This window comes from Bubalus kerabau, chromosome 3 (genome assembly GCF_029407905.1).
Source record: "Bubalus kerabau isolate K-KA32 ecotype Philippines breed swamp buffalo chromosome 3, PCC_UOA_SB_1v2, whole genome shotgun sequence".
Classification (NCBI taxonomy): domain Eukaryota; kingdom Metazoa; phylum Chordata; class Mammalia; order Artiodactyla; family Bovidae; genus Bubalus; species Bubalus kerabau.
The window spans coordinates 166927674-166950486 of record NC_073626.1 but is presented as its reverse complement, the minus strand read 5'-3'; the positions used below and the strand labels follow the sequence as shown (position 1 = coordinate 166950486).

General features: G+C 38.8%; 1 protein-coding gene across 1 annotated transcript; it reads left to right on the top strand.

The window, feature by feature from the left end:
- The first annotated feature begins 9802 nt into the window (after window positions 1–9802).
- CCDC195 (coiled-coil domain containing 195) lies at window positions 9803–21929 on the top strand. Its single transcript, XM_055574806.1, has 3 exons — window positions 9803–10058; window positions 16605–16848; window positions 21778–21929. The coding sequence occupies exons 1-3, from the start codon at window positions 9803–9805 to the stop codon at window positions 21887–21889; spliced, it is 612 nt and encodes a 203-aa protein (XP_055430781.1). The 3' UTR covers window positions 21890–21929.
- The last annotated feature ends 884 nt before the right edge of the window (window positions 21930–22813 follow it).

The following is a 22813-nucleotide window of genomic DNA, read 5'->3' as shown; positions in this document are numbered from 1 at the left end:
ACTTAATTTATAAGTATCTCCAGAGACCAAGAATTTGCATTGAATAGAACAAGAGTAAAACTTAAATATTTGATGGAAAATAATCTTTACCAAAATCATACATCCAAAGACTATATATTTTGATTGCTTATTGACTTCCACCTGCACATTTCTACATTCATTGAACCAAATCTAACATGAATCTCATTTAAGAAGTAGACCAGAAGTGAATAAAAACCCACCATATTTTCATTGAGTTGCTCTCACAAACCTAGACATGTTAAAAAGCAGAGACATCACTTTGCCTACAAAGGTCCATATAGTCAAAGCTATGATTTTTCCAGTGGTCATGTACAGTCATGAGACTTGGATCATAAAGAAAGCTGAGCACTGAAGAAATGAGGCTTTTAACTTGTGGTGCTGAAGAAGACTCTTCAGAGTCCCTTAGACAGCAAGGAGATCAAACCAATCAATCCTAAAGGAAATCAGCCCTGAATATTCATTGGAAGGACTGAGGCTGAAGCTGAAGTTCCAATACTTTGGCCACCTGATTCGAGGAGCCAACTCATTGGTAAAGACCCTGATGCTGGGAAAGATTGAAGGCAAGAAGAGAAGGGGACGACAGAGGATGAGATAGTTGGATGGCATTACCAACTCAGTGGACATGAGTTTGAGCAAACTCCAGGAGTTAAAGACAGGGAAGCCTGATGTGTAGTCCATGGGGTTACAAAGATCAAACATGACTTAGTGACAAAACAACAAATCTGGGGAAACTCAGACACAGCACTTAGCCCCTTTACAACCTTGTAGGTAGCAGCCCCATAGTCAAATGACTGTTCTGACCTGTGAACCCATTTCCTTGGGCTGGCATGTGAACTGTGTCTGTGAACGGGAAGGCTGCAACAGTCTACTATAATTGCAGTGGCGTTGGGGAATGTAAAGGTTCATTAAAACCTTATTTCAAGACCTCCAACCCACCCAGACAGCACAAAACCACATGCAGTGCCTTCACAGAGATTTTATCCAGAGTCAAATAGTCCCAACATTTGCATTATTCATATCTATAGAAGAACTAGCCACAGGGCCCATGTTTTAGGACACTAGCCAAGTTTTGAAGAACTAAATGAGCAGGCAGTCATAGTTCTACTATTGGCAGACTACCTTCTATTTATTTTTAAAATGTACTCAGAGGAAATTACTATTCATTCCTTCTTTTACCAAACACACCCTAATAATATAAGGAACAAAGAATGCTCTTTGTTCGGCTACAATGGCACTAGTCAAATAGCACAGTTTATTTTGAACAGTCTCTAGGATAAACTAAAAAGAGAACAAAAAGTAAGAGACATTTACTCTCGTCTTTAGAGTAAGACTTTCCCTTCACCACACAAATCACAAATTTCCATAAGACATTTCATCCTCAGGTAAATCTAAAGATGTCTTTCCATTTAAAATAATCAGACACAGTAAATAATACTTCTTGAAAAGAAAAGTTGTTTTAATGTCATGAGCCATGCAGACTCCCAGAAGCGAGGACCCTTCCAGGCAGGTCACAGGAAGACCACTGTTGTTGAGGTTGGGACTGAAGACTCTTTAGTGCCTTTGGTAGGAGAAATTCCTTTTTTGACATTATATATTACAATGTATATATATTGTATACATTGTATACAATATATATACAAAATTACAAAATTTTTTTGTGTAAATCATCCTGTCTCTTCACATTGAATACCACTTACTAAGTATTAGCTCTAACCATTCTTCACTCAAAGCCCAAAAAATCTTTTTAAAATTTAAAAATTTTTAAATAAAAGCCAGAATATAAGGATTGTATGGGTGGTGGGGGGAGGCTTACTATGAAATTATATGAAATCACATGTGTGAAACTTTTGAAAATTGTAAAGCATTATACAATTTAAAGACTCTTTCATTCAATTTTAAAAATTAAAAACAATAAAATCACAGTCTTCTGTTGGAGAAAGAAAGAAAGAAAGAAAACCAAATTCCTCCATGTGGTATTCAAAGCCTTTCAATATTTGGCTGAATTTTTTGCAGGGCTCCAGTGTTCCCACTCTTTATGGCCTAAGAGGCCTCCTCTGACCATCTTCCTTAAAGACAGTGTCCTAAATTCTAACCAAGATATAATTAAAAGTTTTATACTTAAAAAGGTTAATCATTGTAATGTAAAATAGCTTTTAAAAATGGAAGCAAAATGAATACTCCCAAATTAGAGATTAAAGCATCATTAAAAATGTTTTTAAAGCAAAAAAAGAAGACTTCCCTCGGTGCCTTCTTCCTAAGACTACTCATAATCCAAGTTACAATTTATGTTTTATTTAATGTATTTATTTGGTTGTCTCCCTTTTTAAGGCACAAAGCCTGTCTGTCTCCCATGTCCAGTACAGTACATTGTGCTGTGCTGTGCTCAGTCGTGTCCAACTCTGCAACCCCATAGACTGTAGCCCTCCAGTCTCCTCTGTCCGTGGATTTTCCAGGCAAGAATACTGGAGTGGGTTGCCATTTCCTTCTCCAGGGGATCTTCCCAACCCAGGGATCGAACCCATGTAGTTTTATGTTTCCTGCATTGGCAGGCAGATTCTTTACCACTGAGCCACCTGGGAAGCCCTACTACATTAGATAGATGCTTAATAAGAACTTGATGGATATATAAAAGAAAGAAATATATATATATATAAATGAGTTGCTTCAGTCTCTCAAAAAAAATCTCTCACACACACACATACAGAATTTTAGCTTCTAGAAAAGAAAACTTTCCAGGCTATTGTACTACGAAGTTAAGAACTTCATATACATTGTTCATTCACTTCTTGCTAAACTACTTGGTATCCTAGCAGCCTGGATTTAAAAGCACTGAATGACAAGGTATAAATGATGTCAGCCTGTCGTCAGTGGCAGAAGTACAGTTTAATATTTATTTATTGGCACTGTGGTATGCCCTGACTGAATCCCTCCGCTGGCCAGACACTGAAAAAGAAGAGAGGGATTGAGAGAATGAGAGTGGAGGTTTTGGAGAACAGGCTGTTTCAGAGACTCGGCTTGGAAGAAGCAAATCTACTTCCCATGTTCCACTGGCTAACAGTCCTATCAGTAGGAAGTGGTTGAGACTGAATTGCAACCCAGGGCCACTCAGCTGTAAAGCTCACTCACTGTCCATCAAGGTACAAATAGCACCCACAGAACAAGCTTGCTCTCAGGATAAAACAGGGCAATGAATGGGGAAATGCTTTCTAACTATTAATGCACTCCACAATGTAAAACAATATTATTATTGTTACCTCCAGGAATGTTTCTTACAACAGAAACATCTTTTAAAACATTGAAGTCTCATTTCACTATTGACCTATTGGTGTGGTGAATAAATGTCAAAAAGTAAGAGCTAAACAGTCGATCCAAAAATAAATGGATGGAGAACATGGAAGATCAAATGTCCAAACACAGCAACTCTGATATGATTAGATCTTGAAAATTTCAGAATGTTGACTGACTACCAAGAGTCTTTATAGTGTTGTGTGATCAGCCGTGTCCTACTCCTTGCAACTCCATGGACTATAACCTACTAGGCTCCTCTGTCCATGGGATCTTTACAGGCAAGAATACTGGACACAGGTTCGATCCCTGGGTCGATTCCCCACTCCCAGGGATTCAATCTGTGTGTCTTGCATCTCTTGCATTGACAAGTAGATTCTTTACCTCTAGCACCACCTGGGAAGCCCTTATTATAGTGTTGGCTTCTTGTTTTTCTATTTATTTTTTCTCCTCCATCTCAAACATAACTCTCTATATTCCTTCCTATCCAAGATGCTGGCCAACGAGAAGCATAATGTTAGTACTCATAGGATACAGATCAGCAGAACCACCTCCATACTTCGTTAAAGAAAGTGCTAATAAGCAAAGGGTTAGCATCACAAAGGCTAAGGAAGTGATTATTTCCAGGGACTGGTAGCAGATGTATACTATCCAGGGGACACTATCTTCCAAGGCTTCTAATGGCAGAAGATGGTCCTAGAGAAAAACTTTGTGATACTATGCAACACGAGTCAATGGAATGGGATCCTCCTGGGGAAAGAAGAAGCATCTTTTCCAGAGTCAGAGATCCTGATGCAGACTTTGGAGTATGTTGAATGTTATTAAAATAAATGAGACCTAAGCAGAGACATCAAGCTATGCAAGACTTCAGGTGAAACTGGACATTTTTCAAGTCCCATTTCATTAATAATTAAGAGCAACCAAAGTTCAGCAAAGCCACAGATTTCTCTTCATCTATAAAATAAGAGAGACAATGGAAGACCAGACTTATTTCTGGCAAATTGGCTTCATAAAAGAGAAGAGTGGCTAAATAGGTCACTTTTTTTTTTTTTTTGCTATTTCTATTTGCTATTGCTATTTGCTATTTCATTGTAAAGCAATTATCCTCCAATAAAAATAAGTTTGACCCTAAGATGATAATTGTTGATGCAAGATGATGGCAACATAAAGGATTTGTTACACTGTTTAAAAAAACAGAATAAAACTTATGAGTAATGGCCTCCTGGAAAGACATAGCATTCCTATGACTCTGTAATCTTCACAGAGCTGAACATGATCGTGAATGACCCTGAACTCATCTTCACATAAACAAAAGGAAGATTATCAATGCTCACAGACTGTTTTTTGGGCCTTTCTAGCCCAACCCATGGCAACCCACTCCAGTGTTCTTGCCTGGAGAATCCCAGGGACGGCGGAGCCTGGTGGGCTGCCGTCTATGGGGTTGCACAGAGTCAGACACAACTGAAGCGACTTAGTAGCAGCAGCAGCAGCCCAACCCATCTGGGAGATCAAATGGTATGGTCTCCATCAGTCACAATGGCTCCTTGTGACAATAACTTTTAGAGAAGAAAGAGATTTTAAAACCACAATAGGCAAACAGAGACAGCCTAAATTAAGAACCCCTGTTTAGACAAATAAAATTTTCTTTGAAAAAAATTCAAAATATGACATTGATATGGGAATTCAAGAGGCCACAAGAAACACTTGTTTGATCTTCTTTGATAAATTGTTTGAGCTTCTTCCTGTAGGACTTTGAGGGAGCAAGGGGTGGGGGTCAGGGGAGAGGCGAGGAAGAAAGCTGTATAGGTCAGGAAAAAAGAACCACCTGCTATAGGGGTCAGCCTGCCCAGCACTGGCTGCTGCTGAATGCGATTATTTTGCATTTTTCAAGTATTTTTTCCACATGTTGTATTGATTTGCCTGTGAGTATGTATACACACACACACAGCATATTGCCTGATATACATAACCTACTCTAGAATAGCGTTGTTCAAGGGACATTCGCAGTCCATCCAAATCAGGTGGTGCTCTCAAACATAAGGAGAATACAGCTCCATCAGTGCCTTTGTGCTTTCTGTTCACGTGCCTGGAACTGTTTCCCATCATTTTTCTCCCTTTCTTTCCCTGGGCCACCTTTACAGGGACTTCTTTCCTACCTGCTCTGTTGTAAAATAAATTTAAATTGAATTCTCACTGCCCTTGCCTGACATTCTGTGCTCCTTTATTTTTCTCTATAGACTTTATCTCTTCTTACACGCTTTACATTTTGCTTATTTATTGTATTTCTTTGCTGCTTTCCTGACTAGAATATATATTCCCTAAAGATAGGGATTTGTGTCTCTTTTGTTCACTAGCTATGGTCCAGGGCTTTGAATGGGGCATGGCACATGGTAAGAAGTAAATAAGTATTCATCGAATGAATGAATGAGGTAATAACAATAGAAATTACAAAATATTTAGAGCTAAATAATGATGAAAATATTATGTAATAAAATAAGTGGAAGACATTTGGGTACAACTACAAAACATTCTTGAAATACTTAGAGGGAGATTTGAATAAATGTCATAATAATGATTCAGTACAGGGCTTCCTTTATTGGTTCAGTGGTAAAGAATCCACCTGCCAATGCAGGAGACATATATTTGATCCCTGGCCCAGGAAGATCCCACATGCCACAGAGCAACTAAGCCCCTGGCCACAACTATTCAGCATGGGCTCTGGAGCCCAGGAGGTGCGACTACTGAGCCCACACGCCTAGAGCCTATGCAACGAGTTGACAGAAGCCACTACAATGAGAAGCTTGGGCAGTGCAGCTAGAGAGTAGCCCCCACTCGCCACAACTAGAGAAAAGTCCCTGCAGCACAGCCAAAAATAAATAAGTAAATAAATAAAAATTATTAAAAAAAAGAAGATTCAATACAGCCAAGATAGATGTCAATTCTTCCCAATTGATCCATAAATTCCAAAAAGAGATTTTCATGAAACTAAAAATCAGGGCTAGGCAGAGAGAAATCGTTTGTGGCTATAAAGGTATTCAGTGCAAAGCTAGAATCAGACCACACAGATAGATTTCATTCACTACAATTCCAAGCTTGTCCATCCTCCTTCTCTGCTCATCTACAAAAGCCCTCCCCCTTCTTGTCTAATACTAGAGAGCAGATAGAATACTCAACCAAAAAATCTTTCATTTTAAAACCTGATGTTACTCAACAAACATGTATTGAAAACTTACTAACTTCAAAGCACTTCAGAGCATTTATCATTATAAATTCATTTAATCTGAGGATAGCTATCCTTATGTCTCCTTCACAGATAAAGATACAGGCTTAGAAAAGAGGAATAACTTGGTCTTGCCGCTGAAAGTTAATATAGCCAGATCCTTCCAGGATATTTTGTGAGAGGCTTAAACTTGAATGTGAAGTGAAAGTCGCTCAGTCATGTCCGACTCTTTGTGGCTCCATGTAGCCCACCAGGCTCCTCTGTCCATGGAATTCTCTAAGCAAGAATACTGGAGTGGGTTGCCATTTCCTTCTCCAAGGGATCTTCCTGACACAGGGATCGAACCCATGCCTTTTATGTTTCCTGCATTGGCAGGTGGGTTCTTTACCACCTGAGCCACCACGGAAACCTTGGCCCTCAGTAAATGTTCATGACAACAAGTTGATCTTGGAAAGCTGTATTACTTTTTTGGTCCGTAGTTTCTCGTGGAAAGAACTCTATCTCCTTGAAGCCACACTCCTAGGAAACCAAGAGAATTTATCCATTCCCTCAAACTTGTTTTGCTGTGTCCACACAGTATATTTGAAAGGTTGAATTAGTTGCCCATTAAAAAAGTGTAATCATCTCTCATGATATCTGGATTCCAACTTCTTTTGAAAATTCTAAAGAACTGGAAACACCAGAACTAGAAAAACACATACCTTTCTTCATGACAACTGATGGTTCGAGCTCAGTAGTTGTTGAACTCACCATATCATTCAATCATTTTACCTGCCTTTATTTTATGAGTAAGATTTAATAATGAGATAGAGACAGAGTGGCAGTTAGTAACTTAGGACCCAGACCTCCACCCTGTGCATTATATCAGTCATATTTTTTGCACATGTGCCAATTGCAAGGAAGTCTTGATATTCTTACTTTCATTGGAAACTTACACAGGTCCATGATCATCTATCAGATGGCAAATGTCCCTTTCCATAACTGGCTCCATGCAAGTCTCTTCATGCACAACAGTCAAGATTATCTCACATCTGGCTGAACAGGGAAGTGGTTCATCCCTTCTATGTGAATTGACCCAGAGCATTCTTAAATGTCCCTTTCACAGGCTTATCAGTATTTCATGGAAGCTGTGCCCGTCAAAAACTTTTCATCTCCTCCTTCGTTTCCACATGACTGCTCCACCATCATGTGACACTCAAATGTCAAAAAGATGGCAGGATGGCAGTCTGTCAGATCCACTTCTGACTCGGGGCTCCTGGCAACACCAGATGCTTCCGGTCACCTGGGAAATCACTCTGACGATAGCTACATATCAAGTTCAAGGTCAAAGTGAACTCTGCAAATGCTGCAAAAGCCGAATTTCTGAGCAGCTGTTTAAATAATTTATAACAGCAGAGTGTACGCCTGCTTGAAAAGTGAGACATAAGACTTCATGTAAGTGACACTTTTTTATTATGTCTTAGAGGGCAAGGCCATTGGGTACCTCCACACGGAAGGACACATGGCTGGGTGGTGATAATGCAGTCAAAATCCCCGAGTTCTAATCTGACCTTGCCTATTCTCTGTCACTGACTAAAACCAAAGGTTCTGACAGATAAAGGAGTCACAGTCAACCCTACACACCATATTCCAGCGAGGCATGATTTTATGTCCAGACGAAAGACATGCTGTGACATCATCTATTTGAAGAAGATGGAAAGCAGACACTTGCTGCCAACTCCCATTCTCTAGAAAGCAGACATGCTAACACAGTTCATCTCCTTTTTAAAACCTTGCCCACAAATGTGGGAAAAGTTAAAGACTGACTCCATTCCCACAGGGCCAACTCATGCTGGAGGCAGGCGGCATGATGTTTACTAGCTGATGTAGAAGATGAGGGAATTAACTGTGTGGATACCTGGGGAAATCCCTGGGGAAAGCTGGGACCAGTGTTCCAAGGCAGCAATGTGCCTGGAATGTTTATGGAACTAATGCTTAGGCCAGTGTGATTGGGGCAGAGCAGAGGGATAGAGCAAGGGAGTCATAGCAGATGAAGTCAGAGAGGAGCCACTTCAATAGCCTCTAGCATGCCGGGCACACAAATGCTTACTGAAATTCATTAAAATACAAATAGAAGTAGTAGATCAAAACAACTGACTAGTAACCATGTCATAAAATTTAAATACATATAATAATTCTGTATGAATGAAAAAGAAATAATACTTTCTCCAGTAACTCCCACATACAGCCTTGGATCAATCAACCTGATCATCCTATTTACAAAGATAAGCAAAAAAGCATCATGTATGTAGAAAACATAAGTAAGCAAATGTGCAAGGAAAATTACCACCATGAAAAATTATCTAATCATTTTGAACCTATTGCAAAAGAGCATTTATGCTTAAGCATGAATTGAATTTCCAAATGGATACGGAGTGCATACCTTTCATTCCCAATGAAAAAACCTCTTCAGGAAATAGGTCATGAAAGCTGTTAACTATTGCATGTTCTTCTCATTCAAGATTAATGTTTGACCTGTATCTTCTTACATTCCCAAAATAGCCCTTAGCAGCATTTGCCTGAGCAAACACTCTAAAACCAAATAACAGCAAAAATGATTATAAGAAAACCTACCAAGAAGTAATTATATCATCCTTGACATTATCTTAAGGGATTAAGGTATAATTATCGACATCTCATTTAAATAATCTCACGGCAATTCATATGATTTCCTATGTTATTTAAGTTTTGACACCTAATCAAAAGGTGTCAAAATTAATAATTTACCCCAAAGGTACAAAACTATGATATAGCCTACAGAAAAGACAAGGAATAATTCTTATGTGCCCATTTTGATATGCTCATGACAGTTGGCAATCCTATGAAACATCCGATACCAGAAATAGCAACAGAGAAAAAACTTGAGTAGCTGCTCGGATGGTGAGTTCATGACAGAAACAAGAAATTCTGTTCCTTGCCGGAAATTTTCAGAGTGTCTTCTGTAGACCCAAAGCAATATTCCAGAACTGTGGATTGATATGAAATGAAAGATACAAAGAAAAGCTCTGTTCTGAAAAACAAAACCCAGGATGAATAAGTCATGGAGATCCTTTACCTCCCTTGATAGCCTAACTCCCCAGGTGCTGAAAGATGGCATAGAGAAGACTGACATCTATTGTTCAGGAAAGTTTAGGGGTGGGGTCAACCTGTTCCACTGAGCAGACTGTGTGTTTGGTTCGTAAGCAAACGTTGACCCGTCTCCCCAAAGGAGCAGCCAGAGCAACCTGAAACGAAGCAATGGCCGCGAACATCCATCTCATGAGAGTTATCCAGGAAATGCGGGCAGAGATCCACAAGCTGGAGAAAGAGAATCAAGCCCTCCGGATGAAGCTGACTTTGAGTAGTCAGAGAACCCCAGGCTCAGGAGGAGAATCAGGAGACGAAAAGGAAGTCACAGACCTCAGTAACCTTGAAGAAGTGCCTGGGCCATCTCCAGCAGCCCTTCATGGTGGTGTTGCCTCTGATTCAGCCCCAGGTGTGAGAGAACACCAAGGTACTGACTGCCCATAGTTCTTTGGGGCTGTGCCCACCTTTGAAAATATCTGTTAAATAGTTGGCTTAGTGTGCCTCTCACATAAGTACATAATTTGGTATTAACAGGGGTGTGTTTTCTTCCTGGTATTGAGTTGGCCAAAAGGTTCTTGTTACAGAAAGATGCTATGGAAAAATCCAAATGACCTTTTTGGCCAAGATAGATAAGTTTAGAATCCCTAGGCAAAATTTTCTTTAACATCTTCAATTATCATATTTTAACAACAGTAAAACTATCTCCAGTTATTCCAGAGAAGTTCAAGATGACAGATTCATGGAAATCGGTCATATTAAAAAGAATGCTTTTTTCCCTTTCTTGACTTCAAGCATTTAAATGCTATATAATAGAACACCAAATGGGTATGTGTCAAATGGAGTGCTCGTTTATTAAGCCAGAACAGTAGTGCACAACAGTTAAGTGTATGGATATCAGAGTCAGACAAATACAGTTGCCAGTGATTTGACACTCATCAACCACCACTTGATTTAGAGCTAGTTAGAATAAATCTTTAACTCGCATTTTGTTCATTCAGAAGTGTAGTACCTATCTCAGCTGGTGATGACTGGTTGTAATAATAAACTAAGTGCTTAGTACAGCATCTGACAAACACACAGCCAAGGCAGATATTGTTCCTTATCCATGTTTTAGAAGATCTTTACTGTCCTTTATGAATGTATGTTGCACATAATTCAACTTACTATATGCAGGTTGGGGACTTCAAGACTAAAAGTCAATGTCTGATACATTCTTTAAAAAATCTACTCTCTCACCTTTTATGGGAAAGAATATTGACTGTGAAGACTATACATGAAATTAGAAATCAGGAGAGTGAAAAATATTGAGTTGGCCAAAAAAGTTCATTTTGACTTTTCTGTGATTAGAGAAATAGCCAAATGAGATTTGGGGCAACTCAATATGTGCTACATTCAAATTGTCCAACTCCCTTATATATAGCATATTCAAATAAAATTGATACATACTTGAATACTCAAAGTGCTTAATATCCTCTGTCAAAGGCTTCAGGCAAGGCTATTTAGAGGTACTGAACAGCTTAGCAATGGGACATGTCTTATCTCCAGCTGTTTTTTTTTTTTTTTTTTTTTCTGTTAAAGCGGTCTCTTTCTAGTGTGGGGCCCTATACTTCAAAGCTGGAAATAGATTCCATTCGGGGTCTTTTTCCTTGTTGTCAAGTACAGCTATGGAACTGAGTTATTCTGTCTGTTGGTTATTTAATAAAACTGAAAAAGGAACCTATAAAGAAGTTAGACCTTCTCCTAGTGGGAGAAAAAAGAGATACAGACATGTGTAATATATCCGTCCTCCAGGTTTCCTCCACCTCTGAATTCCTGACATTTGGAATGAATAACTCTGTATTATAGGAGTCTGTCTTGGTCATTGGAAGATGTTTAGTAAAGTATCTGCTTCTTCCCATTTGGTCATGATCATCAAAAATGTCTTCAGACATTCCAAATACCACCTGGAGGATATTTCCCCTAGTTGAAAACCACTGCCTTACTCCAGACATGAAAAACTCCTTCAAAACTATTTTCCATGATGTTTCAGTTCAGTTCAGTTCAGTTCAGCCACTCAGTCGTGTCCAACTCTTTGCGATCCCATGAACTGCAGCATGCCAGGCTTCCCAGTCCATCACCAACTCCCAGAGCTTGCTCAAACTCATTTCCATTAAGTCAGTGATATCATCCAACCATCTCATCCTCTTTCATTCTCTTCTCCTCCTGCCCTCAGTATTTCCCAGCATCAGGGTCTTTTCTAATGAGTTGTTTCTTTTCATCAGATGGCCAAAGTATTGGAGCTTCAGCTTCAGCCTCAGTCCTTCAAATGAATATTCAGGACTGATTTCCTTTAGAACTGACTGGTTTGACCTCCTTGCAATTCAAGGGACTCTCAAGAGTCTTCTCCAACACCACAGTTCAAAAGCATCAATTTCATGATGTTTATCCTAATGCAAAAGTAACTTGGGTCTTACTATATGTTGTGTCATTCTAAAACAAGTCTCACTCTGTTCAAAGAACAGAGAACTACCCTTTAAACCTTCAGAGCCTGAATGCCATCAAGTTTAAATGAAGTTAGAATACTATTAAGCACCAAATACACAATTGATAACATCTTCTTCAGCATCTGAATGGTGACCTCCAATAAAATATAAGCACTAAGCTTGAAACGATCTAGTGAAAAACATTTCTTGACATTTGGGGAATTTTTTCAGGCTGCACCAATAAAACAAAGAGTTTATGATTTAAATTTGTGTTTAGAATCCCAGTGTACTTACTTCAAGCGATATTTATGTGTCTTACATGTAGTGTTCTATTATGAAAGTAAATTACAGAAATAGTGGGAACGCTGGCCTGAGCATGAAGACACATGCGTTGTGGTCCCAGTTTTTGTAAGAGTTGGTTGGTGCTGGGTAGATCACATAAAATTCCTCATCTTATCATTCTTTTGTAAAAATGAATGGATTGGATGCCTTCCAAGGCCTATTCCAACTGTAAAATTCTATGAGTCTATGAATGTGACATGCTTTTATAATCACTCTCCTCATCTGTAAAATGGAGATAACAATAGAATCTATCTCAGGCTGCTGAGACAATTAAATGAGGCAGCACAAGTAGGACTCAACATGATTACTTTGTTCAGCTCAGTTCAGTTCAGTCACTCAGTCATGTCCGACTCTGCAACCCCATGGACTGCAGCACGCCAGGCTTCCCTGTCCATCACCAACTCCAGGAGCTTATTCAAACTCATGTCCATTGAGTCGGTGATGTTGTTCAACCATCTCATCCTCTGTCGTCCGCTTCTCCTCCTGCCTTCAACCTTTCCCAGCAGTAGTCTTAATACTATTCGATAGGTCAGAAAAATATGATTTGACCTAAGTACAAAGTTTTTATTAGCAGTTTTAGTAAGATTGCCAATAGTCAAAATTTATACTTGCAACTGATTCATAAAAATGTGATCCTAGAGAAGAACTTTAGTGATAATCCCCTTATTTTACTGTTGAGGATATAAGACTCAGAGAGATTCAGCAACTTGTCCTATCCTCTTTTGAAAACAAAATAATATAAACCTATACTCTGATAAGGGACGATGTGAAATCAGAAGTGTGTCTCACTTTAAGAAAGGGAACCAATAAGCTGGGTCTGGAAGCAAATCCCTTGGGACTAAATCCTCCTGGACACATCGATGATAGTGTGCAAGTATTTGGTAGGTATGAAATCCAATCCATCTCATGGAGATGTTGCCCTCATCCCTCCTGCCCTTGGAATTCTCACCTTGGGTCTATTAGGGAAGAGATTGTTGCTCAGTCACTCAGCCATGTCTGACTCTTTGCAACCCCGTGGACTGCAGCACACCAGGCTTCCCTGTCCTTCACTGTCTCCCAGAGTCTGCTCAAACTCATCTCCATTGAGTCGATGATGCTATCCAACCATCTCATCCTCTGTTGCCCCTTCTCCTCTTGCCCTGAATCTTTCCCAGCATCAGGGTCTTTTCCAGTAGGTCGGCTGTTCACATCAGCTGGCATAAGTATTGGAGCTTCAGCTTCAAAATCAGCCCTTCCAATAAATATTCAGAGTTGATTTCCTTTAGGATTGATTAGTTTGATATCCTGCTGTCCAAGGGACTCTCAAGAGTCTTCTCCAGCCTCATAGTTTGAAGGGAAGAGATAATTTGCTACAAAGAAGATGCAAGAAACAACTCTTTACCAAGAAACTTCAGCATTCCTAGACCTCTGATTCTCTTCATTCTGCTCCTACCCTTTTATCTGACAAACTGCATTTGATAGGAATCTTTGAAATGATGCCGATGATCCGTTGACGTCATGTGGAATATTCTTTCCCTTCTATTGATAAGAAACTAAAGAATACAGATTATTTGTGACCCAGGGACATAAACAAAGAACTTACTTTCTGATCAGTCATGTTGGAGTATAGGTCTCATATAAGAACAAACTTAACTTTGCAATTGTTGGTATAATTTCCTCTGTTGTATTTTCTTATCATTTGGTATAAAGAGATTGTTTTATAATCCTCTTAAATAGAAACTTATATGTTTGTCAGTAGTCATAAACCTGTCTTTCAGTTCAGTTTAGTCACTCAGTCGTGTCCGACTCTTTGCGACCCCATAAATTGCAGCATGCCAGGCCTCCCTGTCCATCACCAACTCCCGCAGTTTACCCAAACTCATGTCCATCGAGTCAGTGAAGCCATCCAGCCATCTCATCCTCTGTCGTCCCCTTCTCCTCCTGCCCCTAATCCCTCCTAGCATCAGAGTCTTTTCCAATGAGTCAACTCTATGCATAAGGTGGCCAAAGTATTGGAGTTTCAGATTCAGCATCAGTCCTTCCAATGAACACCCAGGACTGATCTCCTTTAGGATGGACTGGTTGGATCTCCTTGCAGTCCAAGGGACTCTCAAGAGTCTTCTCCAACACCACAGTTCAAAAGCTTCAGTTCTTCAGTGCTCAGCTTTCTTCATAGTCCAATTTTCACATCCATACATGACTACTGGAAAAACCATAGCCTTGACTAGACAGACCTTTGTTGGCAAAGTAATGTCTCTGCTTTTGAATATGCTATCTAGGTTGGTCATAACTTTCCTTCCAAGGAGTAAGCGTCTTTTAATTTCATGGCAGCAATCACCATCTGCAGTGATTTTGGAGCCCAAAAAAATAGTTTGACACTATTTCCACTGTTTCCCCATCTATTTCCCATGAGAAATATGGGACCAGATGCCATGATCTTCGTTTTCTGAATGTTGAGATTTAAGCCAACTTTTTCACTCTCCTCTTCACTTTCATCAAGAGGCTCTTTAGTTCTTCTTCACTTTCTGCCATAAGGGTGGTGTCATCTGCATATCTGAGGTTATTGATATTTCTCCTGGCAATCTTGATTCCAGCTTGTGCTTCTTCCAGCCCAGTGTTTCTCATGATGTACTCTGAATATAAAAACCTGTCTTTAGATCATTATAAAAGTTATATATCATGGCCAAAGGAAGTGTTCAAAGATAATTTATGAATAGTATTTGCAGTTAATTACTTCAGTTGGATTTGAACTTAAACTCCCCCACAGACTCTTGCCTAAAATCTGATCTTCTGCTCTTCCATATTATAAAAAGCAAGGGCAGCCTCCACTTCCTATAATGGCTATATAATTTGCTGTCTGTGTTCTACAGACATGGGTCACAAAATTTAAAAAAGAGAAAATTGTGCTTCTAACACTCTGAAAACCTAAACACGATGCTGGACTTTGCTTTACTTTCCTGCTAGTTAATGGCAAAGCTGTAATGAGAAAGAATAGAGTCAACAAACATTCATTAAGTGCTCCAGAAAATGGTCCAGTCTATGAAGTCAGTGTCATTAGCCCCAGTGGTAATAACTAGATGTCTAAGTAGAGGCTGAATGACAGGCCCCATGTCAGTTAGCAGAGTGTTAGATGTGAGATGCAGACAAATCAAGATGCCGTAAAATAAAGCTCCTTTAATCAAGAGGCTTTCATTCTAAGGACTGGAGATATGATTTATCTCAAAGAAAGAGTTTATTAGGAGACCCTTATGGATAGAAATTGAGTTGGAAACCCTCAGAAACTAAAGACATAAAGCTCTTAAGACAAAGATAAAGAAAACTCCTGTTTCCCACACAGGCATCTTTACTTTTTTTTTGGCTGCAACTCAAGGCATGTGGGATCTTAGTGCCCTGACCAGAATCAAACTCGCACCTGCTGCAGAGAAAGTGTGGCGTCTTAGCCACTGAATCACCTGGGAAGTCCCTAGATGTTTTTACTCCTTTCTACTTGTTTGCCTTGCTCTCGTCTCTCATTTGACAGAGAGAGATGACTGCTCAACTAAAGCAAACACACACATTTCAGGCCAGTTGGCAGCAACCAGTCCATTTGTTTGTGGTCATTCAGGTGATGAGGGGCTGTTGATGAGCACATTCTTTTAGAATGAGGATCAAGAAGCCATCCAGAACTGCATCTCTACAAGTTCATGTTCTTCCCATTCTAAAATCATATTTTACTGTTTCATTATGTGCAAGTTTTTGTTCATATTCTGTGTTCTCAGGAAGGTCTTCCCTGACTACACTATTCAAGTAGCCTCCAGACCTTGCCCTCATCTAACTCTAGTACCTTGCTCTCAGCAGTCTTATTCATCCTCCTAGACTCTATTGTTAGCTGAATTTTATTATATATCTGTCTATCATCTGTCAGCCACACGAGAAGGTAAGCTCTATGCAAGCAAGAATTTTGTGTCTTCACTTGCACACATCCATCTCTTTAAGAAGTGCCTGGCTCAGGGTTGGAACTCAATTATATGCAAAATAAATCAATGAATGAATACCTTTTATGCAAAAAATTAATTTTTGCATATTTTTTATGCAAAACAATAACAGTTTTGTTTAGTTAGTTTCAATAAAGTACTAGTCATACAGTCTTCCATTTGTGGATGTCATTAAAAATAGAATTTTTAAACTTGAATTTTGTGTCTCCTTTACAGGCAATGTCATGATTGTTAGACGCTATTCCATTTCCTCACCGATTCATTCATCAACTACAAGTGACCCTTGGAAGACTAGGAGAAGACATCCAAACTGTGGAATTCTAGAAGTTCAAGGGACGGTCAAATCACTGGCTTCTTCAGTTAAGAAGCAAGACAATGAAGAAAAGATGTTTACCTCAGATTCTTTTACTACCAATGGTTGCAGCAAAGGAGTCTTTCCTGAGCATGATTTTGGTTACAGGTAATGTACAATCCCTCTGGGGGAAGGCATGGTAACCCACTCCAGCATTCTTGCCTAGAGAATCTCCATGGACAGAGGAGCCTGGAGGGCTCCAGGTCATGTGGTCGCAAAGAGGAGGACACTTCTGAGTGACTAAGCACAGCACAGCACAATGCACAATCCGCCTCGAGACAGTTTATAGTTGCATAGTGTGATGGCTACTGAGACGTTCTCCTGGATAAGCAAGGTCTTATACAGTGGAGGAACTAAAAACAAGGAAGCTATTTCCATCACATTTATGTGTTTTGAGAACCAAAAGAAACAAACTTACCTGAGACCAAATGGTACTCTCTAATAGATGCCTGTAAAAACTGGAAAGCGATCAGTCTTCACTTACTCATCAAGCATGAATGATGGTACTCTAGGCTGGGAATCCAAGATTCAGCAAAAGCAAAACGTTATTTTAAAGTTCAGCACTTTCCTTTGGTGACAAAGACACACAAGCAAACTGACCACTACAATAAAGTGTGTCTCAGGAAGAAGACACATTTACACTGGGGGCCAAACACAGAATTCCTCCCTAAGGGAGAACTGTGCTTGTAGAGGAAGGCGCCTTCATGGGCTTTTGTGGGTACAAGAAAGGACCCTTTAGGCATAAGCCAAACAGGCTAAGAGACAAAGACAAAACTGGCCTGTTCTGCAAAATACATGAATTGGTATTTAAGGAGTTAGAAGCGGCCTACGAATGGAAGGGAGTGAGAAAACATTTGAGAAGTAGGCTGGGACTCTTAGAGGAGAGTTGGCCAGTGGCCCCTGGTGTGGGCAAAGCCAAGAGCTCTTTTGGAACAAGACTGCCACGCTCAAGCACCAGTGTATCAGAGTCACCTCCCCTCTGCCACCCTCTGACCTTCTACCTCCCAGTTCCCACGTAGGTTCAACCTCTATCAAGAGTCTACACACACTGCAGATAATCAACAAAGACCTACTGTTTAGCAGAGGGAACTCTACTCAGTATTCTGTAATAACCTAGATGGGAATAGACTCTGAAAAAGAAAAAAAAAGATACGGTTATTTAAAAAAACAAAGAGTCTATACGCATTTGTCTCTTTTGAGGAGAAGGAGAAAAATCAAGAAAAAGGGACCTGGTTTCATGATTAACTTATCAGGAGGAAGAGAAAATGGAACAAATAAGGTTCTTTGGAGAATTAGTGAGTCATCTAATTCAGCAGCAGGAAATCAAATCAAAGTGGTAGTCAAAATTAATAGGCCATCAGGAATTCTCATAAATATGGAAAAGAGCACTGGTCTTCCCACAGGATGTAGGATACAAAGGTTGAGCCAGTTCTATTTGAATTTTACAAAGCAGGATGAACACCGTGTTTCACTTGTAGAAAGTTCTATTACAGGAGGAGAGAAGAACCTGGTCAGGAAGGACAGGCAAAGACAAATGTACAGCGTACCCCACTAGACCAAAAAAGAGAAGAAGATAGAAGAAATCATGACTATGGAGAAAGCTAGAAGCAGGGAAGTCAGTGAGGATGGAGAGGTTGGCAGTATCCATTGCAGTAGGCATCCCATGGGATGCTGGGAGTATGTGCTTTATCCAGTAATTACTGGAAAGCTGATAAAAAATGTCTTCATGAAAATTTTCAAAATACACAAATATTCAGAAACTAATATTACAAATACCAGTGTATCCATCTGCAAGAGTTTTGTCATAGTTTGTCAGATATTTTTATATATAAGACCAAAAGTGTTACTAAGAAAGAAAAGGGACATCTCTTCCCCTGTCCTCCTAAGGGGCAAGCATTACCAGGAATTTTGTTTCTATCCTTTAGGTCTATTTTTTTTGCTTTCATTACACACATTCATTCATTGGACAAATACATCTTAAATGTGTACTATATGCTGGGCAGGATTCTAGGCACCGAGGATACAGCAGGAAACAAAATTGTCAGAAATCTCTGCCAATGTGGAGTTTTTCCTCTGTAACATGATGATCAATCAACATGAAAATACATGCAGCGTATAGTTAGACGGTGAAACAAGTGAGCCAATCAAAGGAAAAATGAAGGGCTTGAGAAGCAAGTATTGTTGAAATGTTAATTGAAATGAATTGTTGTAGCCAGAAAATATGACAGTATTTGAATAAAGAAGGGAGAAAGAGTTCTGGGAATATGGGCAAGGGTTTGGAGTGAGTGGGTGAGAGCACTTGCCAGACATTGAGAACAGCAAACGTCAGAGGACTGGGTGGGCTCAAAAACGACTGTGTTTAAGGAAGGGCAAGGAGGCAGGCTTTGAGTGCAGTGGAGGGAGAAAGCAAGACAGAGAGCAATGAACAAGAGAGCTAAGGATGGCCATCCACTCTTTTCAATGTTCTGGATCCATTGCAAGTGAACTGGGATGTATAACATACTCTTTTCGTTAGTATATGTATTAATATATAATATATATGAAACTCTGTTTTGAAAAGACTATAGGAAAATAATACAGAAAACAAGAGGACCAGTTTAAAGCTAAAAAAGTAATTTAGGCAAGAAATGATTATTTATTGGCCAACAGCAATAACTGAATGTGGTTTCTAATCTTGTTTTGAAGATGGAGCCAACAAGATTCGTTAACAGAGCAGATGTAGGCTATGGAAACAATAAGTGTATACCCAACCATTGTGTTCCAATGGCCATGTGTTCTCAAAGAGGGAGGAGGGAAGAAAGGCAGAGATGTACCCTTTGTCTGAGTAAAATTATGTACATGTAATAGACAGTAAATGTTGAAAACACTAAATGTTCCTTGTTTTCAAAATTGCAAATTTAAAAATATAAATACAGTATACAAAGTAAAAAGTGTAAAAAGGAATATCTTCCATAATCGCACTATCTGAAAAACCACCATTGAGATTTTTTTTATTTTATTTTATTTATTTATTTGGCTGTACCAGGTCTTAGTCGCAGTCTGCTGGATATAGCTCCCTGAGCAGGGATCAAATCCAGAACCCCTGCATTGGGAACTCAGAGTCTTAGCCACTGGACCACCAGGGAAGTCCCCATCATTGAGATTTTAATGGCTATCTCTCCATGCTAGTATCTATATAGTTTGTAATTGTACAGTGTCTGTATTATAATGGTTTAGTTTTTGCACTGAAATCACTGCAGGTCCACAGACCTACAACACTACACTGAGAAATATAGTAATATTAATTTTTCCATTTCAGTTTATTTTATTTTCTATGATAGTTTGGGAACCTAGCCAATGTTTATAATGCATTACTTTTCTGAAGCAAAATGTTTTCCAACTTCCAAGCTGCCAATGAATAAACTATTAGAACACAATCCATTTCTAATTTGGAATCTACTTCAATTTGAAAGATTGAGCCAATTGTAGGATTGTGTTAAAGCAAGAACGTCAGTAACGGCTGAAAATCAACAGCTGGGCTGGCATAAAACCCAGTAGGTACAGAGAATGGTTTCACAGGAATTAAGCACTTTCTTTCGTAGTCTTTTTTTTTATTTTGTTTTTTACTTTCTCAAGGATTAACTAGTAAAGTAACAACTCATTGCACTATTCCTCTAATTTGGAGAGTAAATCCATTTGCTTTCTAATAGCATTCAAAGAATCTTACAAAGATTTATCAAGAACCAACCAATGTGTTTGAACTAGCTTTCAAATCAATGAGATATCGTGTCTAATTTGCTCATGAACTTTTCAACTGTTATACCAAGAAAGTATTTCAGAAGAAAGCCAGTGTCAATATTTCTAAGAACCCATGCTCTCCAGAAACTAGAGATTGGATTTTAATTTTTTCCCTCATTTTGACATAAAAACCCAATTTTTTTCCTCCTGCATTCAAGAAAAAAATAACCTTAGGCTGTTGGAAAGATTAGGGGAAAGGGTCCATATAGACAACTGAACTTAGAAAGGACAAAACAGACATTAAAATAAATATATTGTCTTCTTTTTCTAAGCAAAGTCGTTAAGAAGACAGCCTCTGGAATCAGATGACTAAAATTCCAACTCCATCATTTGCAAACAGCATGCTCTTGGAAAAGTTATTAGTCTGTCCTGTGCCATAGTTTATTTTTTTGTAAAAAGAGAATCATAATAACAGTGACCTCATAGTTTTTGTGAAGAATAAATGGGAGAGTCTAGTGAATGCTTGCTAAGTGGCAGAGCTGTTATTATTTTATTGATCCCAACATATGGAACAACTGGCCTTCCTCCCGAGGGAGGGAGCAGATGTGTGTTCCCCACGATACAGCCACTAAATGCCATTCTGTGAAATTATGGCCTTATCTAATTAAAGAGAGAAAGATCAAAACTAGAGAAAAGACAATCATTCTGAACACTATTCTTTAGACTTGTTCCTGGGAGCACTTTATCCTGGTTTATGTCAAAATCGTACATAACACTGTTCAAGGAGAAAGGAGCAGTGGGCAAAATGAAAAGATTTAATCGCTCAGATAACACTAGGTCATTGCTGGTACTGCTCTCTCTCCTGTATTGTTCAGGTGTGATGGATATTCATCAAAATCCAAAATGGTGCGTTGCTCTGGATTTAGACAATAATTGTCCCAAATTTCTGCTTCATTTCAACTGAAAAGCTTTGATATGCAGGACCCTTTGTTGAGAAAACATATTCATCTTTAACTTTAAACGTCAAGCTAAGAATTCTCAGACGTACAGTCCTTTCCTCAAAGGTTTTAAGTTTTAGTTTTATCAGCACGATCCACTGGTTTAATCAAAAGACCAGTTACAATATATTTTCTTGCATTCAAAATTGTTTTCTTGAACAACCAAACAAAAAATAGTATGGTATATGTAAGTTGAATGTTTAACTCTTTAGGCATTATTTGGTACTTGGAAAAATAGTACATGTTTTGTAGAAATAGTAAATGCTTTGTGTAAAGCCTCACTAAATTTTTACTTCTCTCTCCTTTATTCTGCTTTCTTTAGGGACAAGATAAAGACAGTGGGTTTCCTGTTACCCATGAACACGTCTTCGTACTCCAAAGATTCAAGTTCTTTGAAATACTCACCAAACCAGCTAAGTACTATTATAGAATAAGATACTTAAGGTGGTGAAATTTAAGACACAGTTGATTTCCAACATGTGGGAACACTGAGATGTGGTTGGGTCAGTGTCTGCCCTGCAAAGAGCTCTGAGAAGATGCTCACTAAGGGCTTTCAATAGCTGAGTCCAAGATCTCTCTTAGTAAATGTCGCACTGCACTTGAAAATATGTGGGTTATTGTCAAATATCTTTTGATATTGATTTCTAATATAATTCCACAGTGATGAGGGAACACACTCTGTATGGTTTCAGTAGCTTTGGGCTGTGGAATTTTTGCACCTTGTTTTATGTCCCTGGATCTGTTCCAGGGTCTCCTAGTTTACAGCCTATGGGAACTTAAATAGAAGTAGTTTCCTACTGTTGCGTGAAAATTGTATAGATCTTAATTACGTTGAATTGGTTCACAGTGCTTTTCGGGTCTACTATATCCTTCTACTTCTCTGCATGTTCATTCTATTAATTTTTGAGAGTTTGATATTGAAACTCCAATTTAAAATTCTTAATTTATCTACTTTAAAAAATAATTGTAATATATAGTGGAAATATATTCGAATATAATGGAAATAAACTTGTTCTGTATTTTCCAAGTCTCCCATAAATGTGTTATCATACTTCCATAATTTGAAAAGAGAAAAATAAAAAGATGTTCATTAGGACACACAAAATACCCAAAGTTGGGTCAATGGAGTTGTCAAAGGACCTGAGCAAGAAAAGGAAGTCATTACTTTATGTTGTCACTGAATATTAATGTGATGTGTGCACACTGGCTGTGGCAGTCTCTCTATGCAGTGTCTGAGCAATTAAATAAAATTAAATTAAATTGCTTGCTAAATTTTCAGTATCTATGTTATGCTATCATGAAATTCTTCTGTTCCCATTATGGGTCACTCTCCAGATGAAACTATAACACATCTAGGA

Bases quoted from the DNA above. Each gene is read 5' to 3' on its own strand.
- CCDC195 (XM_055574806.1), top strand. From the start codon at position 9,803: ATGGCCGCGAACATCCATCTCATGAGAGTTATCCAGGAAATGCGGGCA. The intron at 10,059-16,604 runs GTACTGACTGCC...TCTCCTTTACAG, and splicing joins AGGTGTGAGAGAACACCAAG to GCAATGTCATGATTGTTAGA. The intron at 16,849-21,777 runs GTAATGTACAAT...TGCTTTCTTTAG, and splicing joins GAGCATGATTTTGGTTACAG to GGACAAGATAAAGACAGTGG.